This window comes from Cynocephalus volans, chromosome 9 (genome assembly GCF_027409185.1).
Source record: "Cynocephalus volans isolate mCynVol1 chromosome 9, mCynVol1.pri, whole genome shotgun sequence".
Taxonomy (NCBI): domain Eukaryota; kingdom Metazoa; phylum Chordata; class Mammalia; order Dermoptera; family Cynocephalidae; genus Cynocephalus; species Cynocephalus volans.
Window position 1 is genome coordinate 99,096,371 of NC_084468.1, and position 27,974 is coordinate 99,124,344.

General features: G+C 35.7%; 1 protein-coding gene across 4 annotated transcripts in view; it reads left to right on the plus strand.

Moving 5' to 3' along the window:
• ANK2 (ankyrin 2) overlaps positions 1-27,974 on the plus strand; it is a 249,644-nt gene that overhangs the window by 168,931 nt on the left and 52,739 nt on the right. For 2 of the 4 annotated variants that reach the window (XM_063108814.1, XM_063108813.1), the window contains 8 exons: positions 79-132; positions 6,269-6,413; positions 12,776-12,878; positions 13,595-13,698; positions 18,026-18,061; positions 24,093-24,317; positions 25,906-26,004; positions 26,993-27,147. In XM_063108814.1, coding sequence (XP_062964884.1) covers positions 79-132; positions 6,269-6,413; positions 12,776-12,878; positions 13,595-13,698; positions 18,026-18,061; positions 24,093-24,317; positions 25,906-26,004; positions 26,993-27,147 — 921 coding nt within the window. The remainder of the gene's footprint in view (positions 1-78; positions 133-6,268; positions 6,414-12,775; positions 12,879-13,594; positions 13,699-18,025; positions 18,062-24,092; positions 24,318-25,905; positions 26,005-26,992; positions 27,148-27,974) is intronic. The other 2 variants (XM_063108815.1, XM_063108816.1) reach the window with 1 other exon arrangement.

Sequence of the window (27,974 nt, forward strand, 5' to 3'; positions counted from 1 at the left end):
ATTTTCAGCATTCACATATGCACACTATATTTTGTTTTGTGGGATCATATTTCTTATCTTCACTCATATGTTGAACAGCTTTTAAACAGTTTGGTGACCACTTTATTGATGGGGAAGCACTTAGTGACTCAGGTACCATTACAGGAAATATTGGAGTGAAAGCTTTCCTTTGCTTTAATTTTTCTTAAGTAGATAGAAACAATTTGCTTAATATTTAAATCTGCATGCCTAATATTAATCTGTTTCTTTTGAAATAGCATGTGTGATATGGATGGAATTGTACATGTGTGCATTTGAGTGTGTGGATTTTATTAACTTGAAAGCTTAAAGCCATGCTTATACTGTTAATGGTTTTGCAACCATTATTGAGACCTATTAACATAATTGCATTATCTGATAAACATTATATAAATATTTTTTCCAAAACTAAGAACTTTTCTTGTTATATTTAGAGAAAAAGTAATTCTTTGCTAACTTGACACTGAACTAGCATGAACATGTTAATAACTAAGTTAGACTGCTTGAAATGAATGCAGTTCATATTATCCCTCTTGGATGAAGATATATTTTAGGTGTGGTAAATATAGATTAAATTAATAGTTATAATATCATTTTTAATGGAGCTAAGAATAGAGATAATGTAACCTTCAAAAATTATTTAGGGCAAATTTGTCATTTAGGGAAAAAATGAATAATATAAAGCGTTCTTCTAGCAAAAGTTTCCAAAGTATATGTGGTACCACTTTAAGCAATTCTATTACCTGAAAATGTAAATTTAAAAATCAGATAAATTAGACGATGATTATTTAATTTAAAAATAGCTCTTTACTTACAAAATAATTATTAAAGAATTTCATTAGCTAGTGCACTTAATTTATTTATTACTGGGTTTATAGAAATTCCATTTATATAAAACAGCTTCTTTAATTTGCCTATTGCATAAAATGAGATCTAGCTATAATACTCTGTATTTTCTATTAAAACTGTTACATATTAAAAATTATTAGTGTAAGAACCCTTGATTTGAGAGGAATATTGGATAATGATCAAGAATATCTTTTGTAGTAAGAGTTTTCCATATTTAGAAATAGCCAAAAATTTAGTAACACTTTTTTCCCAAAAGGAAATTCAATTTGAATAATTTTTATGTAAGAAATATATTTGAATATTGTCAAGTAACTTCTTCCTGCAAAGAGTTAGTATAAAGGAAGTTGGTTGGTTGACATTGCCAACCCTTTAATGTTTTGTGCGGTTTAAATGGTTTCATGGAACCTGCTGTCATCCATGTGGACACAGTGCAGCCACATGCACTAGCCACTCTCTGTTTCCTCTACAGCATCTACCATTTTACTAGTTGTTATCAGTTGTCAGTACCAAAAACAGTATTCAAGCTAGGTATAGATGTTCTCTCAGGGTAACTTGCTAGATATTAAAGCAGTCAGCGTTATTGACTCATGGGCCAATCAACAAACAGTGAATGTAGTGTTCTTGTGTGGAAAAGTCTGTAATTGGTACCACAGGAGAATCAAAGGTAAACATGGGGCAAGGCTTTAAGGAGCAGATATGGAGAGATAATGCATAAATTAGAAGACGAATAATTGAAGGTACCACGTCATCAGTTTTTCATGTCTGCTTGGGGAGATCAGGAGTTGGAGATCCATAGCACAGTCTCCTGGACATGTTGAGAGATGAGAGATTAATAAGAGGGTGACACAGGTTTTAGGAAGCAGAGAAGGAATAGTATGGGAAGCCCTGAGATAGGAAAGTGCAAGAGAGAGACACAGAGTGACAAAATAATCCAGTCATTCAGCATGGTTGATGTATGAAAACATATGGGGCTCAACTGGGGAGTGTTTGAATTTTTATTTTAAAGGAGAAAGGTAGGATAACTTAAAAGATTCTAATTAATGATTGAAACAGTTAGATCTGTTTTTAAAATGATTAAACCAGCAGTGGTACACAGAAGTGTATTGGAAAGAAACTGGAAGGAAGGAGATATCTAAGAGAAGAAAAAGCATTTACTAAACATCTATAATGCGAGTTGCATTGCCTCATTTAATCCCCATAGCATCCCAGAGACATAGACTATGGATTTCCCCCAATATTTTTTTCAGGTGAGGAAAGGCTTGTCTGAAGGTAAGAGAATTAGGCTTAGAGACATTAGTAGTTTGTTCAGTGGTACACAGCTATTAAGTGGTGGGTGTCTAGACATAGTATAAAAACTGTGGTAATAACTTGGTCATGAGATAAATAATATCCTGATGGAGGGACCTGGCAGGTAAATGCAAGGAGAAAACAGAAATGGGAAATTCAGTCTAAGAGAATTGTACTATCCAGACTTAGCCAAAACTGTAAATGGAATGCTTTGCATCATTGTAGGATCATGAGCTGATCCCTGTCTTCGCTGACTCAGCTCCACAGCCATAAATTATAATATAGTGGGGCTCAGGGATTATAAAACCATGTAAACAAGATGCCTGTAAAAGTGTGACTCACGTGTGCCTTATTCCCTAAGATCCATGGGTGGATGATTTGTGCACACTTCTCCACCAGTGCTCTGGAATGACATGACCTAATAGTCAAGAGAAATGCAGAATGGCTGAGTGTTGGGATGAAATGTAGAGGCACCATCTATCTTCTCCTTTGATTCACTTCATCTATGAACACTTGACACTTAGCGAGGCTTCTCATCTCAGGTTTCAGTCCTTTCCCCATGTCTCAGCAGAAATAGTACTTGCATGAGAGGGAGGGGGTTCAGTGATATTTCAGAGAATCTCTTTCTTGCCAGCATGGGTGGGGGGAGCTGTCAGGATGGAGAACCCTTGTGATCACTTCACCTTATCTTAATTTATTCCCATGCTCTTGAGATCTGTGTCTCACGGAGGCTGGTCATGGCTAAATATCAGTCGCTATCACTGGGGAATCTTGTAATATCCAGGTATCAAAACATCAACTTTACTTTAAAAGCTTATAATACAACAGTGATTTAGTAGGAAAGAGTTTTCACAAAATTATTTGGAAAAATTGGAGAATATGGCAAAAAAATCTTAATAAAGCAAAAAAAAGTTAAGTCATAAACCTGGGAGTCATCATTCTATTGAGTGAGTGAATTGGTAATGAGAAGGAGGAGGTTATTCCAAGTATAGGAAACAATAAGAAAATTTATTTCAGATTTGTTATATGATGCAAGAAAATAGGGTTTGCTTTTTTTTTTAAATTTTACATCAAATAAATTAATGAAGTATATTAGGGTATAACTATGCTTTCAAAGCTCCCTGAGTTATGGAAAATTCTTTCCAAGTCTAATAGACCTCTACTAAAAGAAGTAAGAGCTAAATGTTTTAATCCAAAATATTATTTAAGAAAGAAAGAAAGAAAGAAAGAAAGAAAGAAGGGAGGGAGGGAGGGAGGGAGGGAGGGAGGGAGGAAGGAAGGAAGGAAGGAAGGAAGGAAGAAGAAGTTGAATTTTCAGAAGGAGAGAGCAGAACTGTGGTTACTAGAGGAGAGAAAGTGGGAAGAGAAATGGGAGGTTGGTTAATGGACACATAACAACTAGGCAGGAAAAATAAGTCCTATTGGTATACAGGCAAGCTACACATCTATAATTAATAATTATTTACTGAATTCTATCAAATGGCTAGAAGAGAGGAGATCAAAAAGAAATGATCACAATGAAGTGATTAAGTTTTGTAATGATTAATATGTTAATTACCCTGATTTGATCAACACACATTGTATACATGTGTTGATATTCAACTCTGTACCCCACAAATATATAATAATCAATACCTTTCAATTCAATAAATAAATAAACAACAGAAATTTTAAAATATATTCTTTTAAAACAGACCGTCTTCCTATTCCCCCTGCCCCCTTGGCTTGGGCAAGTAAGTAGTTCTGCTGTTTGTTCATGTAGGGAATTTGCAGAGAGAAGCATGTTGACAAGGGGTGAGTAAAGACCATGAATTCTGTTATGGATATGCTAAATCTGCGATGCTGATAGGGAATTCAGATGGAGAAGTCCACGAGGCAATTGAAATATGCACGTGGAGCTCGTGACAGAGGTCTGGGATGGATACTGATTTGCATATAGTTAGTATATGGGTGGTGCTTGAAGTCCACATGATAATATGTGAAATAAGAAGAAAGGTCAGATGAGAAATATCAACATTTAAGGGAAGTAGAGAGTGGGAAGAAAGACTCAAAGAGGTAGGAGGAAGACCAGGAGAGATTTGTGTCAGAAAAATTGCAGAGAATAGTTTTCCAAAGAAGAAATTACCTCTTGGCCACTGATTAATTGCTAAAATTAGCAAGCATCTGTTTAATGGGTTTGAAAGGAAGGGGAGTCAGAATGTGAAATAAAGAATATCTAGGAGCTGGGGTATAAAGTTTCTGTATATCAAACGGCAGAAGCATGGATGTTTTATCTGTGGAAGGGGAAAGACCTCCACAGGATCTGTGACAGAGGAGAGGAGGCTGCAGATGCAGGGCATAGCAGGCAAGGAATCTAAGATGGGAGGGGATGAGGACCTGGAGGCAGGGATGGACCAGCCCTATACTGGCAGAAATCTCCTTGCCTACCAGGGGAGGCAAGAATATAATTGTCATAATTTTTGGACACATTTAAAATGTTTAAAGCTCTGAGCTGTATGTAGAATTTTCTGTTACGGACCAACTTGGGTAATTTTTTTTTTCCCAAACTGATTTTTCACATTCTACTGATTTCTACAGGCATTCGCTTTCCATCTCTCACTACTGATAGGTACTACTGAATATGATGCTTTATACACCATTGTCTTCGAGAGAAATTTTATATTGCACCAACAAAATTAGTACCCACACAGGTGTCTTTGCAGCAAATGTGCCAGCATTGGGTTAGGATCTAGAGACTGATTCCAGCATGTACAGTCTTTGCTTCTTTGGGCCATTCTCTCTGAAACAAAATCCAGACATCAGGACATATATCTAAGGCCACCATTGGTGTCTCCCAAACTCTGACCTCTCACTTGTAGTAACACTGAACCTCACAGCTGTCTTATGATGTCAGTAGCATCATAACAAGACCAGCAGCATGCAGAGAACGAGGAAGAATGCAAAGGACATTCACTATCTCACGAACTCGGTGTAATCAGAGGTTTTTAAATTATGCCTCCACTGTCACCAGAGTCTCAAAAATTTGATATGTTTGATTAAAAATGTACTCTGTCACCTAACAAAAATCTATACACATGAGAGGGGAAGGCTGTGCTCATGTAGTTCTTCCACATGTTCTACAAGATAAGACACTGAGCCCCCTCAGACTTGGAGTCATTCCAGCTAGACTCTTTATTTTATCTTTCTGACCTTTTTTTTCTTTCTTCACTCTTACAAACCTTCTTCTCCCTACCATATGACAAGAGGGAAAGGTGAGAGGAATAAGAAAACTTGAAATGTAGGCTCTATTTCACTGAGGAGTTTTGAGGAATTTTAAGAACTAAAAAATGAAAGCTTATTGAGTTGTATTTGTTCCCTTTGACCACCCTGGCTGCTGAGAGCTAGCAAATTAGGAGAAGCATATGAAATGCAAGAGCAAATCGACTTTGAGGAGGGACAGGATACCCTAATCTGGGTAGTGTTAGGAACTTAGTGCTTGGAAGCAAAGTTCAACTATACTGGGTTCTGGGGGGGTGAGAGAGGGAGTCGGTAGTAGAGTGGGGGAAAGAAAGAGAGAGAGAGAGTATTCAAGAGGGCTTGGTTTTTAAATAAACTTTGTGGCCTCTTGCTCAAGGGATACGCAAAGTACAGCTTGTATCATGCTTGTAACAAATGACCAATCCTGCATTTAACCATTCCCTTCACTTTTTCATGAATAACAATAGATTTAGTCTCCCCAAATGTAAATAAAACTCTCATATTTTTTTCTGAAAATAATTTAGGCTTATACCCAAACCAGACTATGTCTATTAAACCTATTGTTGGAATTCATCTTAGAATTTTTTTTCCTTCAGAAATAAACATGGGGGGCAGGGGCTGTCCTAACATAGAATTAAGAGATTTACAATTCAGGTAATCACTTCTTCTTGATAAGTAATAGAAAAGTCGGCCAAATATTATTTCTCTAAGTTTTAGCACTTCATAATCGTCTGCCTGTGCTCTGTGTTCTAGTGTGCTGTGTTTGGCTGATGTCAAGGCTGTTATATTGATGCATTTCACAATTATGATCATATTTTGTAGTTGATGTTACATTCAACAAATAATTATTTCTCCATCTTCCTGTGATTGTTTCAAGGTGATGACACAATGACAGGTGATGGGGGAGAATACCTTAGGCCTGAGGACCTAAAAGAACTGGGTGATGACTCACTCCCCAGCAGTCAGTTCCTGGATGGTATGAATTACCTGCGATACAGCTTGGAGGGAGGACGATCTGACAGGTATTCACATGAAGCTTATACTTGATGTCCACCAGAAGTGTATGCAACACATTTTTATGGTGATGATAAAAAAGTAGATGCAATTATTGAGCACTTAATAATAGGTACATCGCCACTCTCAGCATTTAGCATGTTGTCTTATTCCATTCTTTAACAACTTTAAGAAATGCCCATTTTAAAGAACAGGAAACTGAGGCCTAGAGAGCTCAAATAGCTTGGTAAATAAGAGGCAGACCATGATAATAACAGCTCTCTGCCTTTAAATACGATGTTTTAAATTATCTGCCACTTTTTCTCTATGCAAATTTAAAGAACAGTTTTTGCCATATAGAAACTTGTAGTAAGTGGCGTCTACAGACACTTACAATACTCCTCCTTTTTTTGTTAGTGCCATAATTTCTGTGAATAAAAGCATGTTGTGAGGAAAAATTGAAAAGAAACATATTCAGAAGAAAACTGTACCTGGAACTGACTTTTTAATGTAAAGGAATCAGAATAGAATCCCTCAAGTACTTAGACACAAGAAGCATTCTGAGCAAAATATGGGGAAGCGCAGCTTTTATAGACAAATCTGGGGAGGTTTATATAATATTCTGAAATATACAATCAACATTATTTTTTGCTTATTACTAACAAGTACAACTGGTGCTTGGTTTTTTGTTTTGTTTTGTTTTTGTTTTTGTTTTGAGACAAGCTGAATAAGAATATTCTGTAGTCTCTCATCAAAAGTATGACTGCTGGGCTGACCCCGTGGCGCACTCGGGAGAGTGCGCGCTGGGATGCTCCCGCTGCGGGTTCGGATCCTATATAGGAATGGCCGGTGTGCTCGCTGGCTGAGCATGGTGCGGGTGACACCACACCAAGGGTTGCGATCCCCTTACCGGTCACGAAAAAGACAAAAAAAAAAAAAAAGTATGACTGCTAATTTAGGTCAAATATATGGTTATCCATATATTGTCTTTTAATATTAACAATCTCAGGTTTATAGTTTTAAAGTGGGCTCAGTTGTAAGCTATTTTATGAATATCCAGCATTTAGAGTATAAGAAATAAGTACTTTAAAGAGAAATCAATTCTAAATGGATAATTAGCAAAAATAAGCTTTTCTTGTGCTTTTTCCTTGAACACCAGTGCCCCCACCCCTACCTTTTTTTTTTTAAAACAATTCATTGTGGATGTAAGAAGTGCCTTTCTATGCCGGGCTTTGTGGTTAGTACTGGAGGTACAAACATGACAAAGATATGCTTGCTAAATTCATAGCCTAATGGTGTGGGAGGGACGCACAGAGTGCCACTGGAACCCTGAGGCTCATGCTTCCTGCAGGAGATGAGCACCAACCAAGCCCTAACCGAGCCCTAACCAAGCCCAAATGATGAGTAATGCTGGCAAGGAAAGGTGGGGAGGGCATTTGAAGCCATGACAAGGTGGTGAGCAAACGCTCCTGGTGTGTGTGGGAAGAAGAATAGTGCAGTATTGCTGGAGTGTAAGTGTGGAGGAGGGAAAATTGTATTTTTATTTTAGATGGATTTCTCTGCCAGTGAGATAGAGGGTGAATTTTCAGGGAGAGTTGTCAATGGGCTAAACCTGGAGGTTGTGACCATCTGAGAGGCTGTTGAGGTAGTATTAGCTGCTGCTGTTATGAGAGGACTTGAACTCTAACCTTGGTGGCAGCCATGGAGAGAATTTCAGAGATGAAAAATTTGAGACATATCTAGGAAGTAAAACTAGCCAGATTTAGTGATAGATTTCATGGGGTGGGTGAAAAAGTGGAGGGAGATTAAATTGACTCCTTGGTTTCAATGATTTGGATAGAGGGTGGTCCTTTGGGTCAGGATATAAAAGAGGAGCCCCTTGGGAGGTGGGAGTAGAGGGACTGATGACAGGGTCGGAATTCCATATATTGAGTTTCATTTCACTGACAGATTTGGACATTGTAATCTGAGCTTCTTAAAAGACTTCAAATTTCAATAAAATGAAATGCTTATGACTTTGCACAAATTCATAATAATCTATAAATAGTCATATTACTGTCAGCCAAAAAACCTTTATTTTTAGCATGGTCTCTTTAATTAAGTGTAAAATATTTTATCGTTTTGTTTTCTTCTTTGATTTGATGATTTTTCCTTTTTTTCAAAGTACTTAGGTTGAGAAAAAATTTTAAATAGTACTTTCTATAGAATAGGGTGGATGGTTTGATGCTTCCACTTAAACTGGAAACTTATCAGCATGTAAGGATGGGAGACATGAAACAAACAAGATATAATCTATTCTCTAGGCCCATACTTTCATTTCTAGAGCACCAGATGTATTTGCCATCTTCAAAGTGGAATTACAGGCAGCATCACATTTTTATGGTTTTCTTGTTTTATTTATTTTTAAAATTTTGCTTAGGCAATTCAACTTGTTACCTTTTTTTGGTAACTATTTTTCCTTTCCATTATTTTTTTATTTGGTATGCTTTCAATAGTACCATGCCCAGGTAGGTATTACATAGCATGAAAACATGCCCTTCCTGGATATATCCACATTACCCTGCTCACTGCTCAATGTGTTGTGTTGGTGGGGGGTGCTTATATTCTAGAATTATGGATTTATTCTCAAATTAGGACTTTTATATATTGCATCGAATGAATATTTGAGTTAGAAGAGATGAATGTATTACTAGAATGAAAGTCTGTGACATGACTTTGCTTTAACTGTTACTTCTCTACCTTGTGGTTGAAAATACATCATCATGGCTTCCCCAAAAGTATCCTACTAAGCCTAAGTATAGTTGGAGAAGAAGGAAAAAAGACTCCAATGCCTATAATATACATAGATGTGGAAGAATTAAAATATATACAATTTAGTGTACATTAAATAAAAACACAACCAAGTTCTGATTAGTTGGATTTTGTTGGATTTTGGATTAAAAATGCTATCCAAATTCAATATATAATGTTAAATGACAATGAACCACAGAAGCTTCTCAATGTATTAAAGCAAACACATTGAAATTTTTGGATATTCACCCGTACAGTGGGGTTTGCAACTCCATTAATTGAATGTCTCATAAATATTGCAGTTTACTAAGGTAGCAATTATACTTTTCAATGAAATTACACTTTCATACTGACAAATGTGTAAAAAAAATGCATAAATTAAGACCATACAAAGCCTTTGGCACATGCCCTAGGTGAACAGCAAGTAAAAATTCACTAATATGGATATGTGTTACTATACATTTATTAACCGAACAGCAAGACCCCTGGCTTAATGAAAAAAATGGCAACCCTGTTGCGAAATATTTAAACTTGTTTGCAATGTTTTAAATCAGGTGGACAATTTCTGACCCAGGGTCCTGAATTATTCTAGACCTTTGTGCTTGTTATTATTCCTTCAAGAGAATAATTTCTCTATGGTTGGATTATTCTATCTTTATTTCATTTAAGTAGATTTCATGATATCATAGAAAAAAGAGCAATTGGAAACTATAAATGATGATTAAATAACCAATTAGCATTTCAGAAGGCAGTAAACAGAATGAGCTAGAATAAAATCCACAGAAAGAGATACTTAAACTTATGGTTCTGACTTAGTCATTCTCTCTTCCTCCCTCTCTGTCCAGCTTTTCTCACTCTCTGTTTACATGTCTTCATATCTTTCTCTCTCTATCCTAATCATCTTTTTCTGGTTGTATGTCACTTTGTTTCTAACTTTCCTTCTCCCTATGTATTTCCTGTTGGGGTTCTAGGAAAGAGAAAAAATAGCACCAACACCTCTTTGCCCCTCCCAATTCAAGGTCAATTGAGAGATAGACCCAGGTATTAGGTAGATAGATATCAAAAATACACCTTTATTACTGATAGATATACTGATTGCAGAATGTGGCTTCATATTTACAGCCCAATGGGCTCGTTACTACCATATTCCTGAAATAGACAGACTTGTCCACTCAGTCATTATTACTCCCTGAGAATGGCAATTGAGACATAGTGACTTCTTTCAGAGTTTACAATGCTGTCAGCCACGTAACCGCATTTTATTTGCAATACCTTTATTTATCATTCAGTTTGTTCCCATTCAAGCTAAATTTCCATTTACCCTTTGAGACCAATGTCTCTGCTATTCCAGGGCTGCATTTAAGGGTCAATTCTACCCAGAGGCACAGCCTCCACCAGTTCTTATGAGCAGACTTTCCTAGTCCTGTACCACAATGCCTGTTGCTCCTTTTGTACTGTTGATTCATATAAATCTAGTACCTTTAAATGTGTAAAATCATATTCTGGATCTTTGAATTCTAAATCCATGGATAGAGATTATATAATTAACAAATCTGAGCCCAATAAAAATCACTTGATAGGGGAAGACGGGTGAGCACATAGACAAGCCATATCATTGCAAGAGGTTGGCCCCTCTACTATTTTTCTCTTCTTTGGCCCGACTCAAAACAAAATAAAAGAAAAGAAAATGTAAGAGCTGTTGATTGAATGCTGTGTGGTACAAAGCACATTTAAGTGGATCTTAGTTATCTCTGCAGTTTAAAGTAGGAAAAAAAAATTGTTAATTCCACCATCTGAGACAAGCTTTTGCTGAGATTAAAGACCCTTTTCCCAATAATTTAATCCCTATCCCAGCCTCAAATTCCAGGTCAGGTTAAGATTCATCACAGCAGGCTGCAGCCTGTTTATGAAGTATACCGTCAAAAGCTAACTACACAATGTAAAATCAGCCAAAATATAAGCTGCCTCCAATTACTGGGACTAACACCTCTGTTGATGAATTTACTAGGGCATCTAGGCTGCTCCTATCTTGGCTATATCTGGAGCCTCAATCTTTTCCATGAGCCTATATAATATAGAATAGCTAATTAACTAATTATATTTAGATTTTGTTTTACGATAAACCCACATTTATATAGTTGTAAACACATAGGATCAGACAATCAACTCCTTTGACTCATGTCACTTACCCTCTAAGACTTGAGGTTTATTTTCTTTGCTATAAACCTACCTGCAAAATAGGAGAGAAAAGGCCTTGGATTACTATGGCTTAGCTCTAAAATGATGATTTCCTTAATGACAATTGAAGTTGGCTATATTGACACCTCATAAAAGATGATAGTATGTGGCTTACAAAATTAGATATATTTGCAAGTTTATACTAATAAATATGCTTACTTGACATTTAGTCCATAATTCTACAGTGCTTCACTGGCTAAATACCTGCTAGCTAAAAGTAAATGAAAGTTTGCTTCCATAAATATTGTGAAAGCTTGCATATCTCTTTTTTTCCCTATGGGCTTTGGGCTAATATTTTGAACACAGATCTTTAATTCTTGAACTAATATATATATGTAAATATATGCATATTTAAGATATATTATTTAATATATCAATATACTTGTCATTTGATTGTACAAATTGATTAAGAAGGAACAAAATTGCATCTATGAGAATGTGAAGTTTTACACATCACATTTAAGTATATAATTTAGAACTCTGAAATTCAGATTTATCAAAAATGTAAAGCACTGATTATTGAGGCCTAAATCCCATTTTGAAGCATAATCTCATTTTTGGTCAGTGTTCATTGGCAGTTTGTCTTTGTGCTGGCAAGTGTGTCTGTGTTCTAGGCTGGTGCTTAGAAACTGTTTCTTGTGCTCTTGCATCTCATCACCACAGCAACCAACAGTCTTTGGCGCTTCACTCAGCACACACAGGATGTACAAAGGGGACAGTGCTCTCGTTTGAAAAAATAGCATTGTTGGAGTCACCAGAGACAAACAAGAGGAACTCCACTTCCGCAGGAAGCATGCATCTGGCCACAGTTCATTTCACTCTGTACCTTCCAGGGGAATGCACCAACATTCAGTCATTCACAATTTAGAGAGGAGGAGAAAGAGGCATGGAGAGAGAATGGAAACTAAAGAGCGAAAATGAAACCTGTACTTTCATTTTGTTCTTCTCCCTAAAGACTGTCTTCTTTCCCCCTAATATTTTGCTTAGTTGCAGGGAGATTAACACAGAGTTAAGCAATCTGTCCTGGAATTATTTCCTGTGTGAATTTCTTGTACTGGCAGTAAGTAAACTACAGTTGCTGGTTTCAAACATTTCTGGGAAGAAAATGAATCAGATTAGGAGTATCAAGTTTTAACTTCTGGATTCCCTTGTGCCCTTGGCATTGAATGGTAGGAACCAAAGGATGTGTTAGTTTAGCTGTTGCACAGAGAGGTAGGGCAACACAGAGACCTGTGTCCCCCTGGAAGTTGCACTGTTAGCTAATAGCACGCTTTTTTCACTCTCCTGCTCGGCTCATCATTTCATCCTCCCAACCCTGCTACTGCTGTTGGTATATGACCATGGCCTCCTGCCAACCTCCCAGCCTTCGATCCTTCAGTTCCGACAGGTCTCACACACTGAGCCATGCCTCCTACCTGAGGGACAGTGCCGTGATTGATGACTCAGTTGTGATCCCTAGTCACCAGGTACGTGACTTTTTGCCTTCCTGTCTTTACTTTCCGAAGAGCTTTTTAACATACCTTATGCTAGAAATGTCCTGAAAAAGCTCTTAATCTAAAAAAAAAAAAGAAAAGAAAGAAAAATCATTCTGAATTCAGTCAACAGGCTAGAATAAGAGATATGAGAGTTTTCCTAAAACATGAAAAATGTTCGTTAGATTTTTCAACGAGCAGTGTTTTTCTGAAATAATATACTCCTTATTTTTTCAGCTATACTGAGCTCTTCTGTGGAGACTATATCTAAAAATTAGTATTTTTTAAATAAAACCTTTATTAAAGGAAAAGTAAGATAGGGTGCATTTAAGGTATAAGATGAATGGTACAAGTTAAAATACGTTTCAATATTTAAATTAACTATGAGAAAAGGCTTAAAATTTATTCTGGAATATTTTAATTTAGGCATGATTTTATCACTTTTGGTGGATTGGATATAGAGAAATAGATGGATAACTGCTCTCTTAAAAGACAATTACACTAATGTGATCTTATATCAATAATATATGAGTAATTTAAAAGGGAATGTATTATAAAAGAGTCACTTTAAGTGCATTAATCTTATACTTTTAAATGAGAGTTTTTCCAGATAATACCACTTTCCAGTGATGCCACTTTTTAGATTTCGTTATATTTTGCTTTAATTGAAGCAAAGTGTTTATATTAAATCCAGTGTTCTTTGTGTTTAGGTGTCAAATCTAGCCAAGGAGGCAGAAAGGAATTCTTACCGTCTGAGCTGGGGCACTGAGCATTTAGACAACGTGGCTCTTTCTTCTAGCCCTATTCATTCAGGGTGAGTAAATCAATATTATGTATCCAGATCAAGAGGTAAAAAGAGATGGGAGTGAAAATAACAGCTTTGTCTAATAGCTTTAGCTGATAGCTGGCTTACAGTGGAGGTGACCTTTGTTTAAACTTGTAAATAACATTGCTTTATCCAACATGGATTCTATCTGCACAAACAAAGCAACAAAAAGGGTTGAATTCAGCACAGAAAAACTGACTATTGTTTTAAAATCAGTAGTAGAATTGTGTCAAACAGCTGGCTAACTAACAAGAATATACTGGTGGCCCCTTTACTGCTCATGTGCTGTCTTTAAGACATCCTAAAAAGAGGGGCTGGATCATTTGCTTACCAGAAAGTTTCCATTTACAGAATTAACTGATTGGTTCTTTGAAATAAATGCCTTTCTGCACGTTAATGCATTTAAAATAATGTTAGCAGAAGTTTGAATCATACAAATATAGAGAGGAGTAATACGCTGTTTGAAGAAGATATAAATAAAGAGAAATTTGAATGTGGCCAGTCAGATTCTCAGATGTTTTCTTAAAGTCACCCATAGAGTCTGTACTTCACCGTTTAAGAATGCTGCCTGCTTAAATTAATTCATTAAAAAGCGAGACTTTGAGTGGAAATTTCAAACATACTTTAAGTCATTTTTAATATGTAAGAATTCAATTATGTGGAATATAAATTCCCTAAGGAGTTTTAAGTTGTAACATTCTTCCAGTGTTTTTTTCCTTACATTTTAATAGTTTCAAATAATATGATATAATCATAATTACATACCAATCCCATTTTTAATTTGATCACTTTTTTAAAAGCCCTGTCTATACTTTATCTAACAAAATGCAGTATTTTAGTTTAAATTATTATTCCACACTCTTTATTCATAATTCCCAGAACTGTTTGGAGAAGTGAATGTTTTCTTGTTTTTCTTATTCTAAAATATTCTCCTTTCAGGAAAATGTTCCAAGATAGTTTAGTTAAACATTTTCAACTTAGTCTAATCTTCTACTAAATAAAGGCTCATAGGATATAAAATTAGTTATGTAGATATTGAAAATAATCATAATACTCTTTTCCTTGTTAAATAAGTAAAAGCTAGTTTCTGATGCAAGAGTTATTCAGGGAAATAAACAACCAAATTAAACCTTATTCAAATTTACTTACAAAATTGTAAATGTAAAATGAGATCATTAAAATATAATAGTTATAAATTATTTTTAAAAATATAACATTGCATTCAGCTCCTAAATTTCTCAACAATGAGAGTAAGAAGGTGTTGGCCTAGAATACTGAGTGTAATAGATAAGAATCTGGAAACCATAATGAAGTATTTAATTTAAACTCCATATCCAGCCTACAAAGGGATGAGATTATTTTAGGTAAAATGTAATTGACTATTAATAACCGAATTTACAAAAGAGTCAGTGTCGTGGTACTGCTTTAATTTTTTAAAATGAATCATTTACATTAAAAAAGAATTTCGTAAAGAGGTTCTTTAATTACTAAAGAGCAGTAAAATACCTAGTTTACGTGCATCAATATATATACCAATTGTATAAAACTAAATATGCCTGTAAGAAACTGTGGTTGATTGCTTATAATGAACCAAATACATCCAGTGGTTAAAGATTTTATCACTTGTTAAGGGAAGGATCTTTAAAATCCATAGTCTCCGGTAAACCAATTTTTCTATGATTTTCAAACATTTATCACTGATTCTACCTAATTCTCAACAATAATTCTCAACTCTGGCTATCAAAATCATTTGGGAGCTTTAAAAAATACTGATGCCCAGGCCTCAATTCAGACCAATTATGTCAGAATCTTTGTTGTGGGGTCCTGGCATTGGTATTTTCTACAGGAGCCAATAGTCCAGATGTTTTATATAAATTGTTAGGAAGGAAGAACACACCTGTGTGTTGTTATTTGAAGTTGGAAAATGCTTAAGCAGTAGGAGAATGAGAAGCATGATGTTTAAGAGTGTGCTTTGGAGTCAGACCTATGAGAATTCAGGTCCTGACACTGACACTCCATATGTAACACTGCACACAAGTTAAAGTAAAATCTGAGTTCCAGTTTACTTATTTATAAGATGAGTGTTATATTATCAATCCCATAGGGGAGTTTTAAGGATTAAATGCTTTTAAAATAATTAGCACTTTGCCTGGAAAGCATAAGTACTCAATAGATTATAGCATTAGTATTTATACAGTTCCCACACACATGTTCCAAATCTTTTAACAAATTGGAAATCTATTAAGCAAAATGTATTCCTAATCCTATAAATGACACTACCAATGTGGTTTAATTCACAATGGCAATGTTTGACTTATTTTTATCAGGTAATTTATCACCTATTAGTGTGTCTACTGTAGTATTTGAACCAACACAATACAGTGAGTGACTCTAATAGGTTGGGTATTACCACTGAAAACTCAACAATTTTGTGTTTCATGACATTTGAAAGCTACTATGATATTAATGTTTGTGAGTAACATCATATACAACAATGATTTCTTGAAATTTATTGTTTATTAAACACCAGGTTCCTGAGTAGTAGCTTTTACATATTTTTTGAGAAACTGACTTTTTCTTTAATTAATTGGGTGAACTCTTAAGCCATTTCAAAATCTGCCCAAAATGTAGGAAAAAAATAATCTTTTGATGGAGGAGATAATAAAGTTAGCTTTTTGTGCACTTGCCACTGATTTGTGTGTATAATGTTCTATTAAATTTAGTTTTGGATTAATAGAAGACACAGTTTCTACCAGTAAACATATTGGTGATTTTATTTTACCTCTACTCCATGTTTCCAATGACTAATGTCCATGACTAGAGGAGAATAGGTGTCGAAGATTACAAAAATCTGTTCTGCTTAGTAGATAGAGCCAATATCTGGCAAAAGACTGACAGTAATCTTTAAAGAGTTGCCTTACTGATTCACGATGAATCCAACCAACAGGTATTTCTAGCATACTTAGTCATGATCATACCAGCATAAGTGTGGACAAGAATTTCAACTTCACAATTTTTTTTCATTTCATTAATGCATAATTAGCAGATGTAAGGCACAATTCCTGGCAATAGCCAGTTTTGTAACCCATTTAAAATATTGTTATTCCGAAAGTCTTTTCTTTTGTAGTGTTTTCATGACAGCCAATCACCAACAATTAAATATCAATTCATGATGTTATGCTATAAGATACTATAATAACTAGAAGTCTACAGGAAGGTGATCTTTTAAAGAACTTCTCTTTCATAAAATCATGCTGAAGAAAATTTTGCTGTGAACCTCAAACTGCTCTGAAAAGTAAAGTCTATTAAAAAAAACATGTTGAAGATATGCACTCAAATAATGGAATATTTGAAATGCAAGGCAGTTTCTCACTTGACAACGTTAAGTGTTTTCCAAAGTATCCATAGGTGTTAATTTAGCTATTCATGTATTTCATAACACCTTATGGGTTTTTTTAGGTACGTTAAGGTAAATTCTTGTGGATGAAGAAAATCATTTTACGATAAGTAGCAAAACAACTGTTTTGTAAGATTGGCTTTCTGGTCCATTAAACATGTATACTCTTGTATGTCACCAGGTGTTGAAAACACAAGTGAACTACATGAAAACTTATGTGGGGGTTTTAAAAGGAGCAGACTCATAGATAGAAGTGAAGGGCTGGACGGTACATTTGGATTAGACATTATGACCAAGGAGGGGGACTGCAACCTCCAAAGCAGGGAATGAAGTCTTGAAGAAAGCACTAAGACTTTGCATACTTTTTTGTTACCTACTAGTAGGTTATTAATGTTACCTACTCTGCCTTATAGTTTTTGCTACTGTTTGTCATTGAAGCTATATTTTACATTGTGCCTTTTCTGTTTACATTTCTTTTGTGGTAGCCCAGAAGGGCATTATCATTATTTTTAAAGTATTGGAAGTATGAATGAAAAGCTTTTGTGTCAAAATTATGTCCATCAAATCAAAACTTTATTTTTTAATCATAATATCCCATGATGTTTTGTAACTTCCTGGAAACTTAGACTTTAAGTGCCCCCCCATAAGCCGATGTTCAGTAAGACCACAAATCCATATCCAGTGATTTTCTAATATCCACAGTTTCCTAAACTGGGAGTCACCGCAAAGCACCCATACCTTGCTCTTGTCTTAGCATTTGCAAAGAGCTGTATTTCATTTGTATTTCCATCTTTTTTTCAATGAATACTGTATTGATATATAAACAATATATTTCAGTTGAAAGTCACTTCTGATTTCCTTCTTTATAATTCACCATATCCATTCCTTCTCTGTGCTAAAGTATCTATTCTATTGCAGCCGCACCTCTCCATGTCTTGATCGTGACAACAGCAGGTGAACTTCTGCATAATTCCTTCTCTGAACATGTTGCCTATTCCTCTCCTCCTTTCACCATCTCCTTCCATATATACCCTGCCTCAGGATGCTTCGGTGTGAAGATACCTAGCCAAAGAGATAGGGAGCTTTACGTTCTCCAAATCGTGGCAATTACTGAATTCCCTTCTCTTTGTGGTGGAGAGAACGAGGGCATTTTTAATTTCAGTAGAAATTAGGTGGAGCTATGCCACAATGAATGTGGACTGCCAGTTTTGGTCATGGGTCTCAACATCTCAGCTTCTTTTGTGAGAAAAAGTTCTGTATAGAGCAGAAAAGTGTTGTTCTCTACAATTATGCAAATTGGTTGAGCTATTTTAAAGTTTTATTAAAGGTTATGATTTTAAGTGGCACTTAACAGGGTTTTGTTTTAAAACCATATTCTAGGTGAGCCAAAAGCTTAAAGTTTATGAATAGTGCATTTCCTTTCTAGGACTGTTTTAAATGCAACCTTTTGGTATTTTGGAAATTGTCCTATAGAATGATTCTAGCCAGTGTTCTAAAAATATCCATTATTCTATGTTATTTAGACAAAGTTACTATTTTTAAAGGTTCCTGCAAGATTACTGGTTATAGTATGTTTATTATTTAGTCATCCATTTTGATACTTCAGGTTATCAGTCTGCAAATAAGACCGGGATTAAGAAGGGATTAAGGGAATTTATAAAGGAGAAACAGCTCCTGGTGTGGTTTCTCACAGTACCTCAGAAATCAGATTTAATTTGAGGCCCACCTGCTATGTATATGTGGATCGCTGAAGCACCCTGATGATTTTGTTTCCCTGATCTTTTACCCAGTAACTAACTCTGAATGCTGCAATCTCCTCCCCATCCCCACCCCATGGTCCTGGATAAATTAAAAATAAAGCTAAGGATTAGCAACTTCTGGAGTGGAGGATATAATCCTCAAAAGACTGAATCATAGTTTTCGGCTGCCTTCTCTGAAGCATGTACCTGTGTAGCTAATCAAATCGCGTACTTATAAGTCATTTGCATAATAACTGTGGATTGCTTTTGCTTTTATTGTTTTTAAATTGCGTTAACATTGTATCTCACAATTTAGAAAACTTCAATAAGAGTTTCTACTTTGCATGATTGCTGAATTTCGTTTGGAGAGTAAGATATGTAATTAAAACCAAGTGTGTTAATGTGATATTTTTTTTGTACAGTCTTAAGTTGATGTTTAGTGCAGTATATGTACACATTTTCTGCAAAACAGCTGTTCTAACCGTAGAGCAAAAATAATATGCATTTCTTGGAGTAACAGCAGTTTATTTTCTGTTTAGAAATTCTTCCAGAGCATCTGTAATGGAACATTTAAGTAGATTCCCTAACCTAGTTAACAGTAAACTGCACTAGGAGGCCACTTAGAGTTATTTAGAAGTCTCTCATTTTATGGATGAGAAAACTGAAATCTAAAGATGTTAAGTGACTTGCCTGAGGTTACGGCAATGATTCAAAACAGAAATAGATCTAGACCCAGAAAAGGGGTCTCTCTGCATTATCCTGTGCTCTGTGATTATAGTACTTTTATATATTATTTAAATAGTAAATTTAACAAACTAGTAACAACTCCATCATCGTATTAAACTACTTAGCACCATCTGGGTTCATTGTAAGTACTCCATAAATGTTAGTTTCTCTGTTTATTTTTTACATGGTATTTTTTTATGTTATAATTTTAACACATTCAAAATATATAAAATCCTATAGGTAAAGGGAAAGGAAAATAATGGAAACAAGCATTGATTGAATTCTATATGCTTTGCCCTCACATGATTTAATTCTCCCCATAACCTTAAGTGGTAATAGGATTATCCCTCGTTGACAGGTGAGTCCTGAAGCTCGCAGGTGGCAGAGCTGAGCGTCAATCCATACACCATCTCCTCTCTACATGTTCAATGACATGATTTTACTTTAATTTTTTTTCATCTGCAAATGTTTACAGGTATTATCTTGTCCCACTTTTAATCTCCTGAAAACTTCAGAAAACCATATTTATTCAACTCTAGTGTGTGAACTGACTCATCCCATGACTCACACCTTCTAACCTTTCACTTTTCCTACTGGTACAGAAAGGTAAATGGTCTCTTACAATTTGCTTTTTGCAACTGTTTTATACATTGCAGAATAACTATCTCCTAATTCTACTGTTTATCCAAATAGTGGCACTTTCTGATATGACATTTTTAATGAAAATGCTCAAATGCTTATCCAATTTTATATTATATTATAAACTTGAGTCATTATTTCTCCTATTCTTTCTTAAAGAAAAGGCTTATTTTAGCAAGCAGTTCCATAAACTCAGCATTTTTATCTGTTGTTTTTTTGGCAGTTACACTATTTGAGTCTAATTTTGTTTTAGAATATGTTATTGCTAGGTTTACAGACATTTTTATTAATTTTGACTACTAATTTTTAGCTCTTTCATGTATTCCAATCTGTTTCTTTACTGACATCTTTCTGTTTTGCTTTCTTCTCTCTCTTCTCTCTCTCTTTCTAAAGAAAGTTACCTCACTAGAACCTGTTGGTTTCTGTTAGTGTGTCACTTTCTTAAGCTGCCAGATAAAAACATGAAGCCTTGTTTTCTTTAGAAATTTAAATTTTTAAATAAATAAATAAAATAAATAAATAAATGTTTAGTCCTACATGGCTTTTCCCCACTTCACAAAAAAAAGAAAAAAGAAAAAAGAAAAAAAAAAAGAAATTTAAATTTTTTCTCTGAAGTATGAATATTGGCACCTTATTTTTTCCAATTTGCTTTCCATTCTGGTGCCATACTTAAGTGTTATTTTCCAGATCTATAATGACACAGAGATACTTATGAAGATGAATTTATCTACTTGCAGTTTCAGTTTTTAACTACTTTTATTTTTTTGATTTCCCCATCTTCGGTCTTTCTTTAAATAGTTTTCACTCCTAATAAAATTGTTTGTTTTGTTAGAATTAAACTCTCAGTTTTTGCTTATTTCCTTTTTCTACTAATCTTCTTTCGAGAGAAATAAATATATTGGGCCTCCCATTTTGGAACAGGAATAGGCCTGCAGAAGACTATTTAACATTAAGGATAGGCTTTCCCAACTGCTTTGCTATCTCTAAGTGTTGTGATTTGAATGAGTTCTGACTGGACTGATTGTCCAGAGACCAAAGAATTAAATTACCTCCTAATTTAGCCTTCTCTATTAGACGTTAACATATACGATTTCTCGCAATTTGCCCTGTTCGCTCTTCCACCCATTCACTTATTCAGCAATTATATATTGACTAACTACTGTGTGCTCTATCCACACTGTGCTAGGCGTTAGGGAAGACAGGAAGAAATATGAGAACATAGTTACTGCCATTAAGGCCCTTATATAACTCCTATATGTGATCAGAGTACATTACTCATTGAACAGGAAAGTAAGTGATTCTAAGCAGTAATGAAAACATCATGTGACATCTGGGGCTCAGACTGTGAGCTTCTTGGCAGCAGCAACTGTGTCTTTACTTTCTTTATCCTCAGTTCCTAGCCGGTCACCTGGCACTTAATAATTGGAAGGTCACAAATGTTGCATGAAAGGGAGCATAGAAATGAAAATCATGGAGCAAGTGAGAACAAAAAGAGGGTTTCAAAAGGAACAGTCAGTGACACAAAATCAGGGAAAGCAATCTCATGTGTTCTTATTTAAACATTGTTACAGTCAAGAACACGCCTATTTCAATTCACTCTTTACAAAATGGACCACCAGAAGATATTCCACATGTTCTTCTAGATGGAGACTTGATATTACATAGGCCAGAAGAGATCACTGGGAAATGTACAGTGAAAATGCAATAATAGCATTTAACATGAGTGTGGAAACTTTTTAAATGCCTTCAAAAGTTACAAATAGTATTGAGGATTGTTAACATTAAGCAGATGTATTATAATAATTTCTTACTAATTTGAGTCACTGTTCTGTTCACCAATGAAGATAGTAATCAAAAGATGAAAAAAAAATTCATCTTAATTAGCAATGAGTCAGAAATATTGCAGTGCATTTTTTAAAATAAAAATCGACATAAATATCATACTCAAATAAGGATAATAAAATAGAAAGGAAACTTTTATATCTGTCCAGAAGTATTACTAGTTCTTTCATTCTTTTGAGCAATGGTACATTTAAAAGTCAAGTAAAAAATAAAACTTTTAAGAAGTCATATGTAAAGACTATAAGAAAAGCAGCCACCATTTTTTTCATAATGTTTTGTTAGAGATCAGAAACTTCAACACTTCAGTACTGAACTGTTGATTGTACTCCCCAGTTTTCACCCCTTCCTGAAAACATAGTACTGGGAATGAATGGTAGGTCTAGCCTGGTCCCTGCATGTGGAAAGGACTGTGGCACCTCTTCCAGTGGTCTCATCTGCATGGCGTGCTTCAGACGGGTAGACTGGGCTCCTCACACCCTTTTGTACCACTAGCAGTAGGATTTCTGTTTAATAGCATGCTTAATGAGTTACGTGTTCTGCTTTGAAGAGGATGCTAAGACATTTTTCTTTGCCTAAAAATAACATGAATGCACTGTTGTTTCTATCCCATAACTTACTTTGATGAAATACCTTTGGAGTATGTCTTTCTCAATGTCTTGGAGGCAATATCTAGGTGTGGCGAATCTGGTATGATTCTGTGCTTTGTAAGTTATAACTAGATCCATCATACACCTATATGTTGCTTTCCTTTTTCCAATTTGGTGTAAAGATCTTGCAAATGCAATGAAAATGGGGAAAGACATTAATGTAATTTGTAGAAGAGCATACACACTGTTTCTATGTGTCTTTGGGAATGTGTCCACAACAATTGTATTGCCATGTTGTTCAATTTTTCCTCCTTGACAAAGTGAGTGCCTGAGAGACTTTAATGAGTGTTATGACTAACTAAATGACTAGCATTCAAACTAAGCTGGATCAGGATCTGTTAAGACCATCCTAAAGTTAAGACAAATCCTTTCTCTTGGAACACTTAAAATACACAAACCAAGTCACCTTGGGCTACAGTTCTCCTTTTCATGAACAATTAGCTTATTAGAAAAGAAGCAAAAACAATAGAGATGCCTTTACATTTCTAAATTATTAGCTATGATTTTCCATATTCAATTTTTTATAATTTGGGAAAAACCATGATATACAGATATCTTTCATTAGCATGAGTCCAAGGTTTCTCATTCCTGGAATTTTACTTCAAAAACAGAGTAGAGGAGACTCTAGCTCTTTTCTGTCCACCTTCTTATTCTTTCAATAGAATGATATGGCAGACAAATTCCTACTTAAGAAGTAAAGAAGTGCATTTAACCAGAAATGTGATTCTATCCAAAACATTTGATAATTTCACTTTCCCCCTCCTTTGGAATGTAATCAGTTAACCATCTGCATCCTGGCTAAGATGGTGTTGCAGCAGGATGCATATGCATGGATTTGATCTTGGGAGAAGGACTTTGCATTTTTTAAGTCATTGTATTATATTAAAATGAGCTGGACAAGATGTAGTTTTGAGAGGTCGAGTTTAATTAACTTAGAAACTTCAATTTAGTCTTTCCTCTCTGCTCTATCCTTGTATTATTTCAGCATGTGGATTTTTCAGGACATACTTATAAGAAAGCAGAATCTTTCCATTTAACAAGGAGACTTGTCAATTTTTTTATATCATTTCATTCCACTTTCTTTCAAAATTAATTGGACATATTTTTAATTTATAGTTTATATTTAAGAACAACACTATCAACAAAAATAAGTATTCTTTTTTAGTTACAGATGAAAATAATACAGAAATTAAAACAGCAGCAAAATATGCAGAAATAAAGGCATTGGTATAAAGTAAAATAACTTTTAAAAACATGTATCACCACCATGCATTAAAATGAAAAAAAGAGGTTTTGAGAACAAAGCATTATGAAAAAGTACTAACTTGACAAAGCTTGTTTATCTTCATCCGGTATCTCAAAACACATCTAATCTTCTATTTTAATTTTTAGTTTCCTGGTTAGTTTTATGGTGGATGCCCGAGGCGGTGCTATGCGAGGATGCAGACACAATGGGCTCAGAATCATTATTCCACCTCGGAAATGCACTGCCCCAACGCGTGTCACCTGCCGCCTGGTCAAACGCCATAGATTGGCGACAATGCCTCCGATGGTGGAAGGAGAGGGCCTGGCCAGTCGCCTGATCGAAGTCGGACCTTCTGGTGCTCAGTTTCTTGGGTAAGGGTTTCTGATAAGCCTCCCACTTAGTCACCGATGAGCTTGTATCCTCTACATGAAATCACTAGGATGGAATGGAAAAAGGTACGTCAAACCGTTTTGAAAGAAGATTGGCTCATATGAAATTTTTAAAAATTGGAAATAGCGCCTCAGTGCTTGACTCCACTTACATGCCTCTTATTTTAAGGCGTTGATTATTCTTTCTCTTTGGATGTGATAATAGCTGCCAGACTCCCAATGTGAGTAACCATGTTGTAGCCGATGGTAGCTATTTTTTTCTCATTGAGACCTAAGTGGTAAAGTCATAAAGAAAAATTACTGCTCTATTCCAAACGTAAATTTAAAGTCTCATGTATTTATGAAACAGAATTGCAGAATTATCTTCACTTTGGAAAGCCGTGTTACTTTATGACTATCTAAAAATTTAGTCTATGTGATTTTTTTTTTCTGTTATCAAAATTGCTACTGTGAGCCTTAAAATTACACTGGTGGTCTATTTATTTATTTATTTATATTTTTTTATTTCATCCATATACAGTGTAGTTGATTTTCCTGTCCCTTTACCGACTGGTGGTCTATTTAGTTGCAGTTTGTGTTAAGACAAAAACGTCAATACTAACTTCTGCCGTGTTCATTTTAGCAATTTTGAGCAGAAATTAACATTTCTTTTTTCTTCTGTTTGTTTGTATGGTTGCTATTATATTAAGTGGCATCTCAGTTTGCCAAAAAATAAATAGCTACTGCTGAAAACTAACAAAAGGATGAAGTTTTGGAGGGGGATGAGTTTCAAAACATTTTGAAACCAATCAATTGTATTTAAGTCTTGTCATATCAAGTCTTGGTGCTTAAAAAACGGGGGCAAAATCCTGTTAATCATGAACTCTGTTACTTTGTCAGTGTCATACTGGGGAGAGGACTTCTTGCTTTAGAACTCAGGAAATGTTCTAAAGCCTTGTAATTTGGAGCAAACTATTAACAGGTTGCTCCAAATTATATTCCCACCCAAAAAAGGGTGTGTCTGTATTTCCCAATTGTAGAAACCACTTCTCATGTCCTCCTATCAGACAGACCAGAGCTTTAGAAGGAGCCTGTGAAGTTCTGGGTTGCATCAGAAAATGCCATTATAGTTGGAGTAATTCCCTTATGATTCTTTCCGTATTCTCAATCAGACCCTTTTCCCTCATGCTCAGGTAGTTTTAGGCTTTTTAATAATCTTCAGATCTGTTGGGGAATATCCATGAAAACATCTGGCCTCTATAAAGAGCAGAGTTTTAATATATTCCCAACAGCTTTGTCTTTCCTGTGGAGCATTTTTTTTTTTTTTTTCTTTTTTGGCTAGTGCCCTGGCGGTGAACCTAAACAGGGACAAATTTGACAGCTAAGTGCCCTCCTTGCACAGACATGCCTCCATGGTACACTCCGGGTCTTGGTGCCTTGCTCTTTGTGACCAATGGAGGGGGCAGAACCAAACACAGTGTGAAACCAAAGTTCACCCTGTGGATCAGCTGGTGACGCTGGGGTTCTGTGGAAAACATTACCTGAAGCTTACTTATGTTCTTTCTTTCACTGCTGCTTTGGATGTACTCAGTAAACTTCACCTGCCAACGGCTCCTCCCCCACTTAATGAGGGAGAAAGTTTGGTCAGCCGCATCCTTCAGCTGGGGCCTCCTGGAACCAAATTCCTTGGGTAGGAGTGACTTAAAACAAATTGATGGCTGCTGGCCCCCCATTCTTCTCCTTCCTCTGCAATATGATTTCTCTTTTTGTCATTGTACCCATGACATGTCCCTCTCTATGATTTAAATTCTGTATAACCTATCTTTAGTGGACCATTTCTGACCCTTGTGGTATGTGACTTTTATTTTTGAGTGATGTTTTTATATCTTTTCCCTTAAAGTGCTGTGACCTTCATTTTCGTTTGAGCATGAAATCTGCCTAGTTGTACTATGTGCTAGTTATGATATTGTTATGATGAATTTGGAGTCTGTATCAAAGCAACCTGGACTCAAAAAATGAAAGCCTCTATGTATTTTGAGGATGAATTTGACCTGAAAAATAGTAGGGCACTGCATGTTCTGGATCTTGAATGTAATAGGCATTGGACACAATTGGGCTGTCTGGTGAGGGGCTCAATTAGGGCCACACTGTGTACACATGCCTATTGTTTCCTTGAATGAAGGATATATAAGCAAAAACCGTGAGTGCATGGCTCTTTCATTCTCAAGTAGTCAACTTTTCTGACATCTCCTCATTTATGACACATCAAATTATGCAATGTCTAAGCCATTTTCCCTCTTATACCATTTTGTCATTTTGCACCTTGTAGAAATGTTTTAGGAGATTGGCACACATCATAGATATGCATGTACATTTCTTTTGGTTAAATGTGTTATATTTACATTTATCAAAGGAGAAGTTCCAGAATGCCACATGCACTCACAGGGAAACATCATTTGGCTTAAGGTAGCAGCATGTACCCGAGGATTGGTGCACCCGAGGTGGAGTGCTACTGTGCGACCATCTGCTAGCCAATGGGCTCCAGAGGACGGCCCACTATGTCCCTGCCCCCAGAAAGAGAAGAACTCCAGGTCACTTTGCAACAGACAGAGTCGAGTTTCTTGTCTTGCTATTGGTTAGCTCCTGTCCACACTAAATGTTCTGCATTGCTGTGTCAGGCCTGTGATCGTGGAGATCCCTCACTTTGCGGCCCTTCGAGGAAAGGAGAGGGAACTGGTGGTCCTGCGCAGTGAGAATGGGGACAGCTGGAAAGAGCATTACTGCGAATACACTGAAGACGAACTGAATGAAATCCTTAATGGCATGGATGAAGGTACCTGCAGATTAAGGGTTTAAAAGAAATCTAAAGTGGAAGCATAAAAATGATCCATTTCTTTCCTATGACCAAGGGTGCGTGTGTGCGTGTGCGCGTGTGTGCACGCGTGTCATGTTGTTTTATCACAGCAGGTAGTCTGCTGTGTTCCAGTGGTGATGAGTTGGGATGCACAATATATTTGCCTCATCTTACTTTTGTTACATTCAGGAAAATGAAATCCTGAATTTTTTAAGATAGCACACATCTCACCTTAATAAGTAAATACAGCACACTTCTATCTTTAGAACTTTTTTGAACCTAAAAGATAGAATATTGTTGTTTCATAACAAAATGAATTGATACTGAAAAATAAATCCATGATTTTTAAAAATACTTAACCTGAAAAATTAGGTATTTAAGATACTAATAAAAAGTGCTAAGCTGTTCTGTTGAAAAACTTACATCTACCCGTAGCTAGTACGTTATAGGATAATATAAGTTCTTTTTAACTTTCTATTATGAAGGAGGTAGGAAAATTAAGATCATTCAATCTTACACCCATAATTCAAACACGGATTTAGCCAGGGTTGAATTACATACCTACATATACACATCCAGTTGAGAAACTTAGTTTTTCATTAGAACTTTAATCTCTGTAAATCCCAAACCTGTCTTGGGCCCTTGAACCACAGGTTGAAATGTTTCAGTTTGACTACAGGGAAGTTGCTTATTCTCAGGCCTTCATAGTTGCACAGAAAAAAGGTCTCAGTCCTAATACCAGGAGGCTCATTCTGCTTTGAGTAACTGCACACATAGGGCAAGTTCTTCACCTAAGTGCCAAAAGC